Genomic DNA, 20214 nt, shown 5'->3' with positions numbered 1-20214 from the left:
CAAACGGACACCAATTACCCCCTCGGTGAGCTTCTTGTCTTTGAAATAGAGAGTTTAACATGTTTTTGATTTTTCAAGGTACCCATCCACATCCATTGTATGACCAAAACGGTGGTAGAGCAATTATCAGACTTTCTCAAAAGTGCTAGTTTTGTCAACGTTTTGATCTGAACCATTGTATATGATCATAAGTAACCTTAAAACAGGGCTAAACATGCATTTTCCCTTTACTACACCTTTAACACATACTTTCCTCCCTCCCTCCCTCTCTCCCTCCCTCCCTCCCTCCCTCCCTCCCTACTTGCTCTGATCAAATGAATCAGGTAATTCTTCCCACACAATAGTTTCCATCGTAATGAAGCGTCCGCTCTCCCCCGCAGTAAATCAATGAGGCAGGGGAGTGCGGCGCCCGGCGCCCTAGGTCATCCATTCAATTCATAGTTTATCACCGGCTCCACTGAACCCAGTTATTTCCATTATCATACCACCACTCCCTCCATCTCCATCCAGCCTGTGCGGTAGGGGGTGCCGCGGGCAAAACTTAATGCGTGGAGCCAATCCCCTAAGAATTAAATTAGACAGGGCCTTCATGCTGTTGTACATCGCAGTGGGCAATAAAGTCTGATTGTTTTGCTATTACAAGTAATGGCTCCCACAGCCAAGCAGATTAGCTGATGGCGCGGCCTCAGGCAGCAGATGTTGAGGTAATGTTTTGAGTTATACGGGTCTTGCAGAGGGGTGGGGGAGAAGGAGAGGAGAAGGAGGAGGAGGAGGAGGAGGATGAGGAGAGGGGATGGTGATTCACTACCTTGTCTGACAGATTCAGGGATTCTGGATGAAGTCTGGTCTCACCAAGAATCTGTCTGTTGGATCAGTCGAGGGTCCTTAGAGAGCCGAGCCACAGTAAGAACCACGCAACTATCCACGCTGACCTGACCTCTCTCTACCGTCTACAGCAGGTTGTTTCTGTCGTCTGCCTGGCGAGCCGTCTTCTGCGGGAGGTGCTACTGTACCTGATGATGATCTGCAACTGTTATTGATCGTTAGCATCTAATCAGGGATGATCACAGGTGGCAGAGTGGCCGAAACTGCATCCTGGGTAATGCGCCGTGCGCTCTGGGAACTTCCCACCTCATCAGTGTAAGGGAGGGGAGGAGCTCTCTTAAATGGGACCGCCGCCGGTGGTCTAAAGTTATTTTTCCTTAATAGCATTTATTGAGCAGTTGACCATTGGAATGGAGTGTTTAACCCGACCACATAAATATCAATACAGAACTGTGGTTCAGCACTCCCTGATTGAATCCCTATTTTTCCCAGGGACAAGCCTATTGATCTCGCTTTAAGGGTGATGTATCTGTGCAGAGAGGGGGAGCTGGGGGAGCATACTGTACACTTCCAATCAGGGTAATTCACAGGTAATTGAGTTGCTGTCCGTCCAGACCTACAGTCTCAGGACAATGACGGTGATGCTGAAACCAACCTATAAATCAAACTCTCATGTTAAGATGGAGCCCCAGGCCTGTGCTCTCCGACTGCAGGTCAAAACCAGATCTGTAAAGAAGGGAAAATGACACGCCCGTGTGGGTGACCATGCAGAGCAGCGGCTTTGCTGTAGTCTATGCCACAATATGCGCAGTATTTTACACACTTTGGTCATTTGTTGCAAATGAAAGATATGAAGTTGCCGTCTTGACCTTGCCAAGCGAACCTCATACAGTACAAGAGCAGCCAATTAAGATTCCTCTTTTTTACGTGGCTACTGTATCTTTCCACTGATGCTGAGGGAATGTGCTGAATTCTCTGTTTTGTCCTCAGCCCTGTAACTGCAAGTGAGTTGAAATTACAGGAATAGAGAGGGATCTTCTTCAGCAGCTAGGAGACGCAGGTGAAGAAAGGGTCAGACAGACAGACAGACAGACAGGCAGACAGGCAGACAGGCAGGCAGGCAGGCAGGCAGGCAGGCAGACAGACAGACAGACAGGCAGACAGACAGACAGACAGACAGACAGACAGACAGGCAGGCAGGCAGACAGACAGACAGGCAGACAGGTAGACAGACAGACAGACAGACAGACAGACAGACAGACAGACAGACAGACAGACAGACACGCTGCACGCTGTGACACAGACATAGAATCGGTCCAGAGCACTAACTGTGCTGCTGCTGCTGTTACTGGTAAAGCATCCATCAGGCTGTCAGCTCAGCTAGAGCCTGATATTAATTACCAAGAGCTGAGATCTATTTCTCTCCAGATCCGTCTCTCTACGCTTGTCCCATCCCATCTTTCACGGCCCATTATATGGGACAAGGTGATATTGTGCATGGCATGGAGATGAACACAAATTGAAATATCTCAGCCAATCTCAGCATGATAACCTTTGAAAATTGCAGGAAAAGGTAAAATACTAACTACCATGCTTTGAGTGGCGGGTATAAGAATGATTAAAGGGAAGCCTTCTAATTATCTAAGTGTCCTTCACACTCAGAGTTTGTGGATGTGCATATTATCGGACCATTAAGATATAGATGATGATATCAAGCGTGACTGAATGAGATGTAGAACATTAACATTGCAATGCAATTTGCAATATTTTCAGAAAAACATGAATAGTTTCAATACGCTTCAAATATTGTGGAACACAATGTGGAAAACAATTGTAGTTATATCTGTAGTTAACATCATTCTAGAGTCTAGACTCCAACACAGATTAAGACATAATCGACTAAGGCTTAATCGTCTGTAGACCTATAATCTACTGTCATTGCCTTGACGACCAGATCATCTTCATGTTTGCCGTGTGAAAGCATGTCACGCCCCATCATAACACCTGACGTCAATTAGAGTGAATGGAAAATCCCTGGCATAAAATCACAATACCTCCTGTACACTGTGCTGTACATGTCTACTATCCCCCCGATGCTGAGCCACTGAGGGGAGGATGTTCCTAGATCAGCGCGCCAGGACGAATCCCCGGCTAAGCTCACCAGTAGCCAGACTAGAGGGAGGAGTTACAGTGTACAGGAAGCCCTCGTGGCGTCTCTCTCCTCTGACGCTGTGCTGAACTGATTCATGGATGAGCGCCAAGTCGTTTACAGCCTTTTTGTTTAATTGTCCCGAGGGAACGGGATGTTTCATCAGCCAAATAACAGGAAAGGAGGAAAAAGGACATTATGGGGGAGTGGCTGAGACATAAGAAGACAAATGTCAGTTGTTCTCAGAATAAGTGACAGTATTACTATTATATTCAAATGCCACGGATTATTGATTGAGTCATTAGAGCGAGAATAGACACAGGGACATTCAATGAGTATGAGTAGCATGAACACATCATGGTGGGTGGTGGTAGCTTTGCCATTGCTCTTCACACATACAGTATAAAGCCTGACCCCGCAGTGAAGTAAACATTATTGCAGTATGACTCTCTCCGCTATCTGAGACAAAATTAAGGTCCTATTTCTCTCATTGTCCTTGACCGTTTGATCACCTTTCACCATTCTCCCGTGGTCTGTTTGTTCTCATTCTACCAGGCACGGCTGCTTTCCTCCTATTTCTTTGTGAATTATTGAGAGACCTGAATCTTTTATGTTCAACCTCCCCTCAAGTAAGCAGCAGCAGGGTTGTGTGTTGCCAGTTCAATGGATTCCGCGCAGTTCATATGCATTAACAGGTCTGAGGGTGTGTGGCGGAGCAGAGGAGAATATGGAGGATATCACCCCTTGCTTTGTTACAGACTCACTCTGTCCGCTGCGGCTGTACAGAATCAAAGAAACTGGAGCAGGGCACACAAAGGTCACACATTAAAAGCTATTCATAGTTAATAACACCATTCAGTACTGTATACATGCTGACAAAGTCGTATCACATGCGGTGAGCAGAATAACCTCGTTGGCTGTCGAACGCTTTCTAGCCGTAAGAGAGAGAGAGAGAGAGGAACACAGGGCCATAGCTCACTTTAAATTTGTGGTGCAGAGGAAATGGGTTATAATTGATCCATTAGAGCCCTGGTAATACCTCTCATCTGGCCAGTAGTGTGGCCCTTGTGTGGCCCTGGATGCCCCCGTCTGCCCTCCCTCCCTCCCTCCCTCCCTCCCTCCCTCCCTCCCTCCCTCCCTCCCTCCCTCCCTCCCTCCCTCCCTCCCTCCATCCCATCACTGCTGCTCTGCCCCAGGCTGCCTGGTCTCGTGCTGCTGTATCCTAGTGTCCGCACTCAGACAGGCACACACAACAATAGTACACACTGATGAAAAAATACGTCAACCAGTTGAAAATATGAAATCGACTAGGCTGGGGGTGGAAATGTTACTTCTTGTCTGTCAAGAGCCCCGTCCGCCCAAATGTTCACGGCATGAGATTACAGATACACTTTGGCCCCGATTACTGTGTGTTCACGCAGTTGGAATGCCTAAGGCAAATGTCAAAAGCTATTGGTGATAGGCAAACGCAAAACGAATATTTGTCAAATTTGGAAGTCAGTGGACGTATGTCCAGTGAAGGGGTGGAATAATTTAATTAGGCAGTTCCTAGGCAGCGCCTTTCTCAAGCCAATGGGATGTGCCACAGTAAAACAAATATATTTAAAAAATACGAATGAATGAGCATACAGTTGGAATGGAAAAGAAGCGAATGCTTTAGGCCATGCAGGATGAGGTCATCCAGTACAAGAGCGAAAATTACAGAGACAGATATGCTTGGGATGAGACAGCAGCGGCTGTCAGTACTTAATGAAATTAATTTGTAGGCCTACAGAAAGATGAGGCGGTATAGTATGTTTTCTACGTCAACAAAGTACTATATGAATTGAACGCATTTTATTGTGTCACTGGCTGATGTAGAGGCTTGTAGGCTAATACAAAATTCAAACTATGCAGTAGGCCTTGTTGGTACTGTATGAGCCCACGAATAACTAATGGGACAGGTAGGCAAATGTTTCTTTTTCTGAAGTATGTATTGTAGAGCTCCTCAATCTGCATCTGAAACACATTTTCAGGCGACCAAACGCACTGTCTATCGCACACTTGACTGTTGACAGCAACCATTTAATTAAATTAATGTTCAGGTGGCTTGCAAAGCGAGAGGTTAGGCTTACCCCTGGCTCAGTGCATGATTTGTTAACATGGCTTATAGCCAATCTCCCTGGGAAAGCATGAATCGTCGCCTTAAATTTAGAGACATCTATTGAGTTGAAAAAAGGTTAGGTGCAAGTGTAACCAAGTGAAACAGAGTTTCATTTAATCGATTCATTAATTTATTTCCCTACACCCCCTGTGAAAACTGTTAGTTGCTGTCCGTGCTCCTCCTCAGTAATGACAAGAACGGATGCGCTCTGCCCCTCTGAACAGTTCCACCTACAGTACTATGTTTGACCTACTTTGCTCGTTCCAGGCAAACTCAGGCACAGAAATTCCAAAATGCCTAGTGACCATAACTCGGGCCTTTGTCTGAATAGTTGGGTAAGGGTCAGTGTCAGTGTAGTGGACATCACACAGCTGGGGTTACACTGTCCTGTTTGAAATATCATAATGTCGGTGAACTCTCACACTGCATGACCGAAAGTTTCAGTCCAAACGATCAGACCTTAAGATGTGCATGCTCACACTATACGACTGCTGTCACAATTGCTGTCAGCCACGATGTTGTTCCGCGACTTGTGCGGTTGTTGAAATAGTGAACCATCAAAGCTGCCAGTCCACCTGCTCGCCCGTACCGTTACCTTGAGACCTTTCTGGCAGTCCAAACCACGGTTCTCTGTGACCTTTCCACATGGAGATATGGCCGTTTCCATCCTGTGTCCCTTGTTTTGGTTGGCTCAAAGTTTTGTTTTGGCTGTGTACGCGCGCATGTGCGCGAAACATGTTCAGTATTGCTACGTTTGTTATTCAAGACCTTTGTGGCGGTCCGAGCCGTGTGTCTCTGTGACCTTCCCACGCGGCGATATGGCCGTGGCAAGAGAAGAAAAAAAAACAAAGACAATCAGGACTCGCAGGTGTGTTGGGCAGACGTGGGCAGCACAGCCTCTACGTTCTTCAGCAGGAGTTGGAGGTAACGGTAAAGTTAAAGGTGTTCTTTGTTTAGGCTACAAGCGAGTAGGCCTGTGCCAATGTAACCGTTTATCAGAGCCACCAGTAGGGTATGGGCAGATGTGTCAACTGTCACTTTCTTTTTGCTCTGAAGCTCTGATTTTGATCGGCGGTATGTGCAGAATAGTGTCACCAAGGGGGTGTACTCGCGCTTCATGCCACAACAAAAATGTATCTGACGCGCCAGAGATTTGTCGGGAGGTCGTAGCCTTGTCTTTAGAACGTACATTTCTAAACTCAATTCGTCGGCGATCCTTGACACTCTAACACCGTGCGGCTTACCTGTACGACATCCCGATTTGGCCTTGCAACAGATTTCTCTAAGACTACGCAATGTAGTCTCGACGGCAAAATGGTGGAGAAATCACACAGTGTATCCTTGGCTCTAATGTTCACAAGTGTGAGAGGCAGAGAAGGCAGCGTGAAGGGAGGCAGGCGGCCAGCGTTGTATTCACCAGCAACATCACAGCCGTGTTGGAGCGTATTATTCCTTGGCCAGCTTGTCATAGTTCATTAGTTTGCAGAGACAAAGGAACTGGGGCTTAATGCCATGTTGTTGTCGTCGTCGTCCCCCTCACACACACACACACACACACAACACACAACACAAACACACACACACAGACACGCTCTTTGTGTTGTCACGCGAAGAAGTGGTGTGATGACGAAGAACGCCTCTGACAGCCCTATGGTGGATGTCAGATCTGTAAATGGCTATTAGTACAATAGCTCTCTTGTTTAACCGCTGCAGTGGATGACGGCACTTGTCATTTTTCAGGCTAACACGAGCAAGCCATGTTTACCAGTGACGAAAGCAATCAGCATGAAGAGGCTGGCTGAATCCAAAGTGAGGGGGTCTTTGACACTGCCGCTCCCCATTTCCGAACGCAGGTGATATGACAGAGCCAGTGTTGAGTGGAGACGGTGAGCACTACACTCTCAGAATAAAAGGTAATAAACAAAATACATTTCAGTTGTCCCTGTATGGAAACCCACAAAATATGTAGAGAGTGGGTCGTATGCCCACCTCCCTTGTTCTCTGTAAAGCGCATTGTGTTGCCTCTGGGTATGAAATGTGCTATACAAACAAAGCTTTGATTTGATTTGATTTGAAAAAACTGGTTTCATTATTTAACTAAGCAAATGTTCTCACGCCAATAATGATTTGAAAAAAATGGTTTCATTATTTAATTAAGCAAATGTTCTCGCGCCAATAAACGGTTGTAAGAGGAACCAAAAAAGGGGGGTTTCCAAGGGTTTCTCCTAAAGAAACAACTGTATTTTCTGGAGAGAGGGGAGCTCTCACCTTGGTAGCGTAGCAGCAGAGAGCCCGGCTGAGGCAGCTGGTCGCTGTGGAGACGGATGTTGATCTGGTTGCTCCAGCTCCGGATCACCAGGCCTCTCATCAGGACCGACTCGTTGGCCAGGATGGAGGGCTCCCTGCCCCCCATGTCCTCCACTGTCACCTCCTCCCCCGCTGATATGCTCACGTTCAGCACCTGCCAACACACACACACACACACACACACACACACACACACACACACACACACACACAAACACACACACACATCTGTCAGGGCTCAGGGAGGTCATTAAAGGGAGGTGAAGCAACCATCTTGTGTTCTACATAGGGCCTAATACTACTAGATAACCATGAAGTGAAATGAATATGAATTATCCATAGTGGGTAACCATCCTCCCTTGTCCCTCTTCCCTCCTCCCCCCTCCCCCCTCCCTTGTCCCTCCTACTGTACATTGTGGGCAACGATCCCCAGACACCATCTGGGAATCAACCCTGACCAGCCATTGGTGTGGTGGTTACGGCTCTCATAAGACAGACTACTACTACAGTCTCTTAATGTTTGCCTTTAAAAATAGGGAACTCGAGATGTCTCCTTCTTCATTGTCCATTAACAAACATATTTTATCTAGCTGGTTTCTTTCTTTCTTTGTCTTTCTTTGTCTTTCTTTCTTTCTTGCTTGCTTGCTCTCCTGGACAGAGGATGGGATTTGGAAAGAGCAGAGTTTGCCTGGATCATTCCATGCATGGCACGTTTCACAGATGACTGGCGTATCCCTGTTAGTATTCATCCCTTGTATGTATTAGTAGTTAAAAACGCAGTGTGTCTCTTCTCAGGCTCCCTGTCAGCTTCTCCCACAGCTGTGTTTTATCTCTCCAACAGGTTTGAACAGCAGCTGCAGCAGAATGTAGTGAATGCACTCAAGAGAATAGAACACTTCCACCGGTTGAATAATGGAGCAGTGTCATTTCACACACACGCGCACACGCACACACACACCACACACACAGCACACACACACACACCTATAGTCCTGGGCTGTGAGGAGGACTGGCGTGAGGCCAGTGGTGTGCTGGCCATCTGTAGGTTCTGGAGAATCACACGTCAACAAGTCGCGCAACAATAACATTTGCCTCTTAGCACCCGCCCCCGCTCAACAAAATGAAAACATTATTATATATACAGAGGCGTCTGGGTCAGACTCCAGGGCTGTTTTTCCGTCCCAGCACGCCCTTGCGTGAGGCTGATCTCCCAGATAGGGTTTAGAGGTCCCTAAACTGGAATTAATACCCCACCCCTCCCCCACCACATACAAAATAATTAGTGGATAATGCCCCCAGAAAGGGTAATAAAATAACGGCATGAGATGACAACTCACAGCTATGGTTGAAAAATTACTGTCCCTGAAACAAACAAACAAACAAACACCAGTTTCCAGTAGGGGCCCACTTTGCAGCTGGTGGGGCCCTTCAGTATGTGTATTGCGTGGTCTGTGTCTGGGTACTGTCTACTGCCTACCTATGCCCGCCACGGCTCCCTGGGGTAATAAGACTGTCACAGAGGCATGCTGGGATAGCCGCGGCCCTGATCTGGATGAGCACCAGGCGAGACACCGGCAGCAAAATGAATTTGGTCACACTGACGACCTGTCACTTGCTTGAAGGGAAACTGACGATGGGTGAGAGAGGGGCCTCACCGTTGCTCCCTCAGACACAGCTGAAATGTGACTGCCACTCTCTCCCTCTCTGTCACTCTCTCTTTTCCTCTCTTCTCTCTCTCTTGCTCTCTCTCCTTTTTTGCATTTGTGGTGTAGTACACATTAATCTCAACAATGGAATGATGTAGGGAGGGATGCGGCACCACTCTTTTATTCTCTCAAGGGCACCGGCAAGGACAGCCCCTCAGGCACAATTCCTTCTCTCTCCAGGTTCACATGGAAGACTCTGTGATCTTCAGATTGAGAAGCTGCTGTGGATCATGTCATGTTTGTTCAGTTTCCATCTCATAGTTCCGCCATTATTCACGCTGTTGGCTTTATTACACAGAGCTGTGTTCACAACCTCCCCAGAATGATCTCCATCGAAACATGAAAAATGACCTAAATTGGTAGTATTAGTTAATTGGTAGTATTAGTTCATTGGTAGTATTAGTTAATTTTGTGAACTGTTGACATTTGGTTTGTGGTTTTGTAATATTACAATACACTCTGGTTGTCTCAGTCATATAAATTATTTGAGCCTTGAACTCACTTCCTCTATTAATTTATCTTTTCTTCTTTCTTTCTCTCCTTCTCTCCCCTTCTATCTCTCTCTCTCATTCTCTCTCTCTCCCTCTGAGTGAGACTATCACTCCATTCTTATGTATATTTTGTTAAATTGGTGAGCGATGGTTGACATCCATGCCTCTGCCACACCTCATACATATTGCAGAGGGCATCTCTCATTCCACAAATCATCAAAACGCTGCTCTAGCTATATCCTTCATTCTGGAATATTCTACAAGGGAAGAGGTGAAATTACCTCATTGCCTGAGCCTACACATCTCCCTCAATGACAACTGAACAGACAAATGAGGATATTCAGAATAATAACACGTTTTTTATTTATTTTTATTTTAGATTTGTAATATATTTCTTTTAGGCGCACTAAACACAGTCATGTGACAAGCAGTATTTTTGTCCATAATCAGGAGAAATTCTTATTTAATAAAATGCAGGGATTTGGTAACCGTACTGACAGAGGTTGTTTGGAACAGTGCTTGTGTGATGACTAGATCTGCCTGCGACCAAAGGGCTCAAAAATGCCCCCCAGATCTTTGGGTCTAGTAGAGTAAATGCGGGGGCAGTGACATTACAACCCAAACACAAACGTCTTAAAGGAACATACCACATTTCGTGACCGTTACAATATGGACCCGAGAAAAATGTATGGAAAAAGTCACATTTAATCTCTCTCCATCCCGAGTTAGCGGTTTGTTTTCAGGCAAAGTGTTTTGAGTTGAGACACAAGGAAGTGGGCGGCTTAGAGAAAGAAAGAAAAAAGAATCATATTTGGAACATTCCAAATTGTGTTGATAATCTCCCATCTGGTTTAGGGCACTGTCATCATCTGAGGACGTAGCTGGAACTAATCGCAACCTCCTTCCACATAGTATCAGAAACTAGAGTCTCTGTCATCTCCTTGTGATTTGAGATTTTTCCTGCAGTGGCTGAAGATTCTTATCATCTGTTCAAGGATGTGGTGTGTGCATGCATGCGTGTGTGTCTAGGTGTGTGTGTGTGTCTAGGTGTGTGTGTGTCCATTTGAGCAGAGGGATAACAGGAGAATGGAGAAATGAGGAATGGACACATTTTACTCTGGGGGGAGGGTGTTCTCGTGTGAAAAGACCCACATGTCGTGATGGTGGTAGGGATGTGAGTTTTTCGTCAGCACAATGGCTGTTCACATGGAAACTGAGGAGAGAGAACAGTCCTCTGACTTAAACCATCCTTCTACACATGTACAGCAGCTTCAGGAGGGACCCGGCAGGCAGACAGATGGAATTTACACTGTGTGTGTGTGTGTGTGTGTGTGTGTGTGTGTGTGTGTGTCCACAGGGCTTTGTCATCCGTCATCCATGTCAGCAGGACCAGTAACAACTGTCCTGCCTCCTGCCTCAATTATGAATTATTGTCCATGTCAGGAGACATCAGAGCCCCTTATCTCCAGCAGTAACCACAGACAGAGGGCTACAGGGACCACTGCTGCTCACTCACTCACACACACACACACACACACACACACACACACACACACACACACACACACACACACACACACACACACACACACACACACACACACACACATCATGACTTCAACAACCTCAGGACCGTAATGAGGCCAGGTGGGTATCCTAGTCTCTCTCAGCGGTCAGACCACAGGGGATCTGGGTAGCTGGACTAAACAACAACTCTTGTGTATTGGGTATCGCTCCATTTCTAACTGTCATGTTGTACAAAGTTTAGTTTTTCCTTCGTAGTGTGTGTGTGTGTGTGTGTGTGTGTGTGTATGTGTGTGTGCATGCGTGCTTGTGTGTGTGTGTGTTTGTGATGGTGGCCTGTGGAATTAAAAATAGAAAGACATCAGAGGAAAAGGCCAACATGTGTCCTATGGTTGCCATAACCTGGACGCCCATTGATATTGATGCCTTTCAAAACAAACTTTCTGGGACTAATTCACTTTTGATGTTGTTCTACATTCATTCATTCATTCATTCATTCATTCATTCATTCATTCATTCATTCATTCATTCATAACCTTTATTTAGGCTCAGGCTCATTCAGGGTAGGCCCTCATTTGCGATGTCACTGAGTGAGAATAAATAAAATACAATAAATCACAAACAATGCAACACTAAATACAACATGATAAATACAACATTACAACAATAAATGCAATACATTTCAAAAACAATTACAGACGGAATTAGAGTTGTTGGAAAGTTGTGCTCTGAACTGTCCGAGTGAGGGCAGAGCACTGTACTTAAGTGTCTTTTGTAGGTCATTCCATGTGGAGGGAGCATTAATCGAGAAGGCCGATTGTCCAAGTTCAGTCATCAGTCGAAGATTTTGTATAGTAGCCTGTCACATTTTCCCCCATTTTTTTTTTTTTTTTTTACACAGGTCATCATTGCAAATAAGTATATATAACTATATATAATAACTATAAATGGTGTTCAGAGAGCACAGACCTCCGCTCATGAATGCATTTTGTGGCTCTGTGCACGTGCGTGCGTGCGAGCAGGATATGTTTAGTATTGCTGCATTCGTTAAGTCGAGAGCTTCATGCCTGTCCAAACTCCTTTGTGACCTTCCCATGTCGAGATCTTTTTATCTGACCTACATACATTCAGGTTAATAAATAACACTGGCTGACTGTGTTGAATGTAGAGACGTTCCATCAGTGGGAGTATTAAGTAGAGGAAATAACTACTGCTGAACTCAAAGAGACTTTCAGGATACGTGGGTGCTGAGTGCTGGTGCGGAAATTGGCTTGGGTGCCGTCCAGAGAGTAAGAGAGGAAAGAGGAGAGGGAGGGAGAAAGACAGGGTAGGAGAGAGAGAGAGAGAGAGAGAGAGAGAGAGAGAGAGAGAAAGAGAGAGAGAGTGGTAGTGATTGGTTCACTCTCCATCATTGCCCCTTATGTAGGAAATAAATTGGACTGGCAGTCATGCAAACATTTATAATGACAGAAATATCTACAAACTATGAAAACAAACACAAATCATTTGAATTAAAAAAACATATTTTTCCCTTCTGATTCAGTATAAATTATGTTTAGTAAAATTCTAAACTTCCACTGGAAACAGAATTTGCAGTCCAGTTCACTCACAAGCTCAGCATAACGAGTTATATTTTTGTGTCTGGGGAATATGCAACCCTTGTCACCAATGAAGATGAATGTCTATAATGTCACTAACTTCTATTGTCCGCTACTATCTTTTGAGGTTCTCTGCCTCCGTGGGGTCTTCTGTGCTGGGCACAGCTGCCAGCGGGAGTCAGCATCGGGCATGAGTGGCGTCTTTGGGCCTGAGACAGGCCTTATCTGGTGAGCGACGGTCTGTCTCTGTCCCTCATGGGTTTGGGTGAGGCCTGGTGGGTTATGTGACCCTGCCTAACCGCTCACGGTCCGGCTCTCCCTTCACGTGCCTTACCCTGCCCTCAGATTGAGAGTGTGGTAGGTAAGGGGCCAGTGCTTGTGCCTGTGGTGTGGTGTGTTAGCTTTGAGCCCTGGCTTTGTGACCTGGCTGGCCTAGTTCTGTGGGTGGAGTGAAGCCACACAGGGTGGAGGCTTTGCTGAACCCCCAGTCTCCTCGCTGAAAGTTTCAGCTGAGGAGCAGATGAACGGGGTCGGACCCCTTAAATAGGGAGGCACCTCTTCTGATTGGTCGCAGGCGTGTGAATGTTTTTCTTTTTTCAGTCAACGTAGCTAGCTACGATTGGATAAGGAGATTGCCCTGTGGGGCTTCACTCCACTCATAGAACTAGGGTTACCATAAGTAACCATCGATACCGGTAAAGAGTGAACAGGCCATGTGAACAAATGGGTTGTTAGGTAGTGCGTATTGTGCCAAGGTATATGTATCAGCACTAAACAGGCCTTCAGATGCAGTATTTCTGAAGTTTGATAGTCCCCCACCCGATGAAGTCGATGAAATCGGGTGGAAGAGACTTGAGGTGTTAGTTGCTCCTTTGGCTCCTTTACAAATTATTATCATTAGTTAGTTATATTTCAAAACATAGATCAGATGACTCTTATTTAGGTCGTTAGATCATTTTGATTACAGTAGATCAGAGATAGAGTTGAGCAATTTAAGGATGGGTTACCAAGTTACAGCTGGGAGTACAGTATCAGTGAAGAGAGGAGAAGGGACTGCTGTATTGATGTAAGGCTTACGTTGTGACAGTGAAGGGAGGGTGGAGGTGACGGAGAGTCTTATCACAGCACCGGCAGGTTGACTCATCTTACCCTGCCTGTGGCTCATTGGTGCCACAGGTCAGTCCTGCCACCTGACCACAGCAGACATCCAACTGTCCTGTATCATTACACTCTTGAAAAAAAAGTGCTACTGTATATACTGTATAACTATTTTCAACAATAGAACAACCCTCTGAAAAAGGTTCCATAGAAGCATTTTCCAAATGGTACCTATTGGAGCTGTACAGTTCTATATGGAACCTTTTTTCAGAGGGTTCTTTAATTGTTAGAAATATGTATATATTTTAAATACCACCCTTCTTTTGTAGACAACAGGATATGGTCCAGTATACTCCATCTATGACGATGTCCACGCAAAAATAATCCGCCATATAAAATGCACAAAATCTAACGCCTTCGACATGAAATATTCAGGACCCGAGGGACCATTATCCATATGTCTGGAAGTAAATTACTCCAACATGACTGCATGGAGCAACTCCTCATGCCTGATGAGAAATAAAAAATCTCAAGCACGCCCATTCGTCATGTAAAAACAATTTTACAAGCTAAATCTAACGCATTATGACGGAGATAACGTTCACCAGCGGCTCATTCCCGCTGATTTTACTGCTGCGAACATCTGGCGTCTCGGCGCGATGAGCACACAGCGATGTCTCAGAGGAACCATCGGCGCCGGCAGAATGGGCCAATATGTAATCTGAATGGCCCTCTGCCACATTACATACAAAAACGGCAGAGTTTAGACGGCCGCAAATAAACAGCCATTGTGTTTCGCACCAACAATGGCTCCGTCAGCGCACCGCTCGGATTGTGTGGCGGATGAGATGAAGGCCCGCGTCTTCCCCTGTACCGTGAACGACTGGGAGGCGGGGCCTGCAGTCACGCCATCGTGGCGAGCCGTACTCCCTTCCAAGGCACGCTTCCTCCCCTCCTCGCTCGGCGCCTTATCCGGAGGACACGGAACGTCCGCGCGACGATGCCGCTCGGCCGTTCGTCTGTGAGAATATCTGGACGATGCCCAAAAAGAGGAGCCCGCGGTAAGCAGGGGAACTGAGGCTACATTCACACCGCCTCCGTCGCAGATGGAGCAGCTACGCTCCTGCTCTTTGTGTGAATGGTTATCGGACTTGAACATTCACCTCTTTATAATCACCTCCATCCCGCGCCTGCATTCATAAACACAGGTTTCAGACAATGTGAAGTGAATGACCGGCAAAACACTAGGAGCCAGAGAATTAGACTGAGACCCTCCAAGGTGTGGGTACTGTGGCACATTGATTAGACGCAGTGCATTGTACAGTAGACAAGAGCACAATAGAAACTGGCACATTGTCATCCTCGTTATCGCTGCTCGGCCCTCACCCGAAGCTTACAGAGTTTATAAATCTACTGAATGAGCAGATTTTCAAATAAATCACTGACTGCTAAGCTGTTGCATGGCAGCAAGGTGAAAGAATCCACTGAATTTGCAAAGAAATTGTCACTTCAAACCCTGAGGATCCTCTTCAGGATGTGTTTTCTCCCTAAGGAAATATTCCTGAAAGGGGCAGAGGCTAAACAGGACTGTCTGCATTATAAAAAGCGCTATGGAATATGGACATAAAAATACATTAGAATTCTGCTATGTGAGTCAGCTCGCCTCAGCCGGGGAAATTCCAGCTGTATATTTGCAGCATACTGCAGTTTTGCATAGATTTGAATACATGCATCTGTGATTTTATTTGCATATTTCCCTGCATGCATCTCTCCTGTTCCCTTTTCATCACGCCTCCTGATGTCCTTGCTCAGCTGACAGAGATGGAGAGGACAGCGTATTCTTACAGACACTCATCTCCCTTCCTTATTTTTATGACAGCAAGCTAGGTGAAGGAGCAATTAGTGTCACCTGACAGTATTCCTCAGAGGATGGGTAGGCCCAGGAAAAACTCATCTCAGCCAAGGCCTGACACCCTAAAAAGCTCATCAGGATCAGACAGCTCTCCTTTATGTCCTTCCACCCCCGAGGCTCAGGATGAAAGGGTCCCCTCGTCTCATCGCAGGTTCATTAAAGCTACCTTGGCTCCCCTGGCCTTCAGTGCACCAGCAGGCTATCGCTACCTGGAGAAGTGTGGAAGGATGGGGGGGGGGTGGAGGAGTGGATGGGTGGAGGCGTCCTCTTGGACCTGGTTCGAAATACACACCAGGACCGGTATATGCCGATATATTGCTGATCTCTGTAGATCCTCACGTAAGCCGGTTCCAAAAACTACAGCCATGGCGGTTTAAGCGATCCTAGAATGACATTTTATTGTTTTGCGACTGCCAATTTGGAACGCTGAAAGTTCTAAAGCTTGCAAGATGCAACATGTCAAACCTCATGTTCCAAAGCTAGTGTCTCGTTGCTGTTTGGAACCATGTTGACTGACTCCAAAGTCGTTGTGGTCATATAGTCGCAAACCAATAGAAATCATGGAAAAAGGTTTAGTTTGAAAAAAAAAACTCCGATATAACATACTGTTCATAGCACATGGGACCGTCTCTGCCATTAATTCCATTACGGGCTGAGGAAATCACTGACAAACACCCAGACGTTTCTTCTCTTCAGCCTGCCATGCTTAGTCAGGGTCAATGCATTTAGCTTCCTTTGTCAGAAATGGTTGAATTGAAATGAGAGCGTCGGGATCAATAGAGCAATTCTCCCCGCGTTGGAGAGAAGCTGCACGTCAGCTCTTGCCGATGTTTATTAACATGACTATTGATTGGAGTCGGAGCGAGCGTTGTCCCGGAGGCACCTTCAAATAGCAATCGTTAACCCTTGAGTCGGAGTAAGAAGCTGGAGACACTTGACATGGCTGTGACATCCGTATCCGCGACAATGTCATCGGTCCAATTTAAACTGTTAAATCAGTCGAGTGTTTTCTCTGGGAAAATGCAGAGGGCGGCGTTTTTTTATCACCGATCGTCACGCGACATGACATGAGCGTGGTCACCTGTGCATCAGCCCAGATGGCCTAATATTACCATTAAAGGTGTAGTAAAGGGAAAATCGTGTTGAGCCCTGTTTTAAGGTTACTTATGATCATATACAATGGTTCAGATCAAAATGTTGACAAAACTAGCACTTTTGAGAAAGTCTGATAATTGCTCTACCACCGTTTAGGTTATACAATGGATGTGGGTGGGCACCGTGAAAAATCATTCAAAAACATGTTAAACTCTTGTTTCAAAGACAAGAAGCTAAGTATGAATCCTGTAGGGTTTTATTGATCATTTTATGAAATCTATTGACTTGTATTGAAGCGACCGTTGTAGATGTGTAGATCAATCCGCAGAGGGGATTCAGGAAGCGGAACTACTTCAAGGCATTGCACGAGATTGGAATCAGTTCAAGCGGAAGTTTACACACATATGTGCTGCGACTAAATAGTTCTATGCTAAATATTTTAAAAAGCCTTTCCAGATGAACTAGAATCTTACTTTATGGCGAATTATATGTCAGAACGCCAACTAACACCTCGGTGAGCTTCTTGTCTTTGAAATTGAGAGTTTAACATGTTTTTGAATGATTTTTGATGGTGCCCACCCACATCCATTGTATGACCAAAACAGTGGTAGAGCAATTATCAGACTTTCTCAAAAGTGTTAGTTTTGTCAACGTTTTGATCTGAACCATTGTATATAATCATAAGTAACCTTAAAATAGGGCTAAACATGATTTTCCCTTTACTACTGTTGTGCGGTACGACCCGGGGGGACCAAAGAAGCGGCACAGAGCGGTTGATCCGTTAGCCCGTGGGTTTGTTTATTTACAGGATGTTGGGAAGGGGATATGCGGGAGAAAGTGTGGTGCGCCGAATGGTCTCGGAGTATGGGATGTGTGAATACCTATGTGTAGTGCGTAGTGAAGACTATGTGTGTGGTCTACCGTGGGTGCGGGGTGATATAGGCGGGCAGGGTGTTGTATGTATGTGCGTGCGCCTGGCTACAGTACAGTCCGAGAGTCCAAAGGGATGTCCAAGGGAGGAGGCGAGCGTGGTACCGGGAGATCCGTCCGAGGGTGTCCAGGGGTTCGGGGGTGGTTCGAGGGGTTCTGTGGGTCCGGGGAGACGGGGAAGGGATCCGCGGGAGGGCGAGAGGAACTGGGGCCGGGGAGACGCGAGGGAGGGTCCGTGGGAATCGTGTACATAAGGCTACGATCTGGCGATGAACTGCCGGTCCCGCTGGTTCTTGTAGCAGCGGAGGCAATCAGCGACAGGTGCGCTGATTGCCTGATGGAGACCGGCTGCGTCGTCGCCTAGCCAACGCTCTCATTGAGCGCGCAGAGGTGGTGGGCTGGTCAGACGGCGTCGGAGAGGCAGACCGTGACGCGCTCCGCGCACGCCCCACAACAACTACTCCCTTTTAACCCTGAACGTACAGTGACAACATTTCAAATATGAATTGGATTTTCCCTATAATACTAGAAAGTGCAGTTTCTCAGCTTCCAGCAAGTGTTGGAGTGAGGAATTTTTTAGATTTGTTAGATATTTTTTTAATATTATTAAATATTTGTTAGATATTTTTAAAATGTTGCCGGTGACGTGGTCGTATTGAAAGGGTTAAGATAGTGATTTACAGCCAACGCCAGGCGAATCACACCTGAAGCCATCTACCACATTTGAGAAGGAGACTAATATAGCCTCATTTTAATTGGTCTTGGTGTTTGTCAGACCCAGGCGATCGATGGACGGAAGAGAGGGAGAGGACAGAGAAAGGACAGCGAGCGGTCAAATGAAAGAGGAAAAAGAGGATGATGGAGATGGGGATTGAAAGGGAGAATGAGGGAGGGAGAAGGACAGAGAGAGAAAGCGGGATGTGATGGAGGAGGACAAGAGAGAGATAGGCAGTGCTGGGCTGGCGAGTGGGACTAATCGCAGTGTGATAGTAAGATGATATCGGCAGATCCCTTTCCAATCTCCACTTTGAGGTCATGGAAAATGGAACTCTCCAAGCCAGGCTCTGTGGCTCCACTAGAAATTGACCACGGCCGGTTTCCCTGACTCTGAAAGCCTTCAAAGGCTATTCTTCAAAGGCTATTCCATTCCTCTCTCTTCACATTCAACTCTCTTGGTCTGTCTCTCTTCTCTCTCTCTCTCTCTCTCTCTCTGTCTAATCAGCAGGTACACAGGAGCTGCAGGCCCCTGTGAAAAGGAGATTTGAGAGTCCAGGGGACGTGGCTGGACAGTCCCAGATGGTAAGGGGCTGGCGGACCAGTGGGCAGGAGACAGACCCTATCACAGAGAGCCAGCCGGCCCGCAGAGCATGGATAGCTAGAGGGTCTATTGGCTCAAGCAAAAAAAACGGAACTCCTGGACAGATTCAAAACAGTTTAGTGGCACAGCCCAACCCTGGAAGCCCCCATCTGTTCATCTGTTCCCTGAAACCCTGATAGAATGTAACCAGGAGGAGGAGCTAACCTTAGAAGAGAGTATTGTTGCTGTATGTCCATATTCCTCCACTTGTTGTGGGAAGTGGCTTTGCACCAGTGTTGTAATGAGTGATCAGTGTTGTTGGCAGAGCCAGAGGAGGTCAGGCAGCCAGGCTAATTGCAGTCAATTCCTCTGATTCATATTTCATCCATAGCTGGCCCTCCTCTCCGGTAGCCGGTGAGAAGGCTGAAAGGAATGTTGACCAAACATAGGAAAGGTCTAGCCTTGATTATGTGAATCCCCTCTCCCTCTGAGAGGGTCAGAGGGGTCCCTCGGCACAAGCCGGAGAGTTCGGAGACCCAGGCGGCTGTCTTGGTCAATAGGCCTCCCCGTAATTAAGGTGGAGCAGCATTGCGAATCCTAATGAGGCCTGGCGCATTCATTCTGCCTCTCCTCTCTCCTGCTCTCTCCTCTCCTCCGCTCGCCTGTGTGTCTGCGGGGATAATGAGTCCCTCACAGGCAGCTGCTGGCGGAGGACGCCAGAGCGCTGGAGGGGAGCACACTCCGCGAGGCTTTCCTCCAATTAAACTTCAGCCAAAGTCTCCACTTCCTCCTCCGGCATCCCAGCTCGTTGGAGCAGCCAGTCTGCGTCGTCCCTATATGCCGCTCCGCACAGGAACAGGAGGTCGGCCTTCCTCGTGCGCTGATGTCTGTCTCACACAGAGGAGGAGGCCGTCCCCCATCTCCCCCATGTCTTATCGTCTGGAGGACGGACTCTAAGCACTAGAAATCCGACTGCTGGTGGTTCTACAGTACACCCCACTGTATTAGTGAGAGAGCAAGTGAAGGGACGAGCAAATGAAAGAACAAGTGAATGAACTAGCGAATGAATGAATGAATGAATGAATGAATGAATGGCATGTAATGTATTTACTATATTGGGTCTGGCTTACAGTATGTTA

At 46.6% G+C, this 20214-nt stretch overlaps 1 protein-coding gene across 1 annotated transcript in view; it reads right to left on the bottom strand.

Moving 5' to 3' along the window:
• The window catches only part of LOC311318922 (seizure protein 6-like), a gene marked incomplete at both ends in the record, with an annotated part of 69343 nt that overhangs the window by 23793 nt on the left and 25336 nt on the right, over positions 1-20214 (bottom strand). The window contains one exon of the mRNA XM_084450356.1: positions 7386-7578. Coding sequence (XP_084306482.1) covers positions 7386-7578 — 193 coding nt within the window. The remainder of the gene's footprint in view (positions 1-7385; positions 7579-20214) is intronic.

Source organism: Borostomias antarcticus (assembly GCF_949987555.1).
Source record: "Borostomias antarcticus genome assembly, chromosome: 15".
Classification (NCBI taxonomy): domain Eukaryota; kingdom Metazoa; phylum Chordata; class Actinopteri; order Stomiiformes; family Stomiidae; genus Borostomias; species Borostomias antarcticus.
This window is presented reverse-complemented; position numbering and strand designations above follow the sequence as displayed.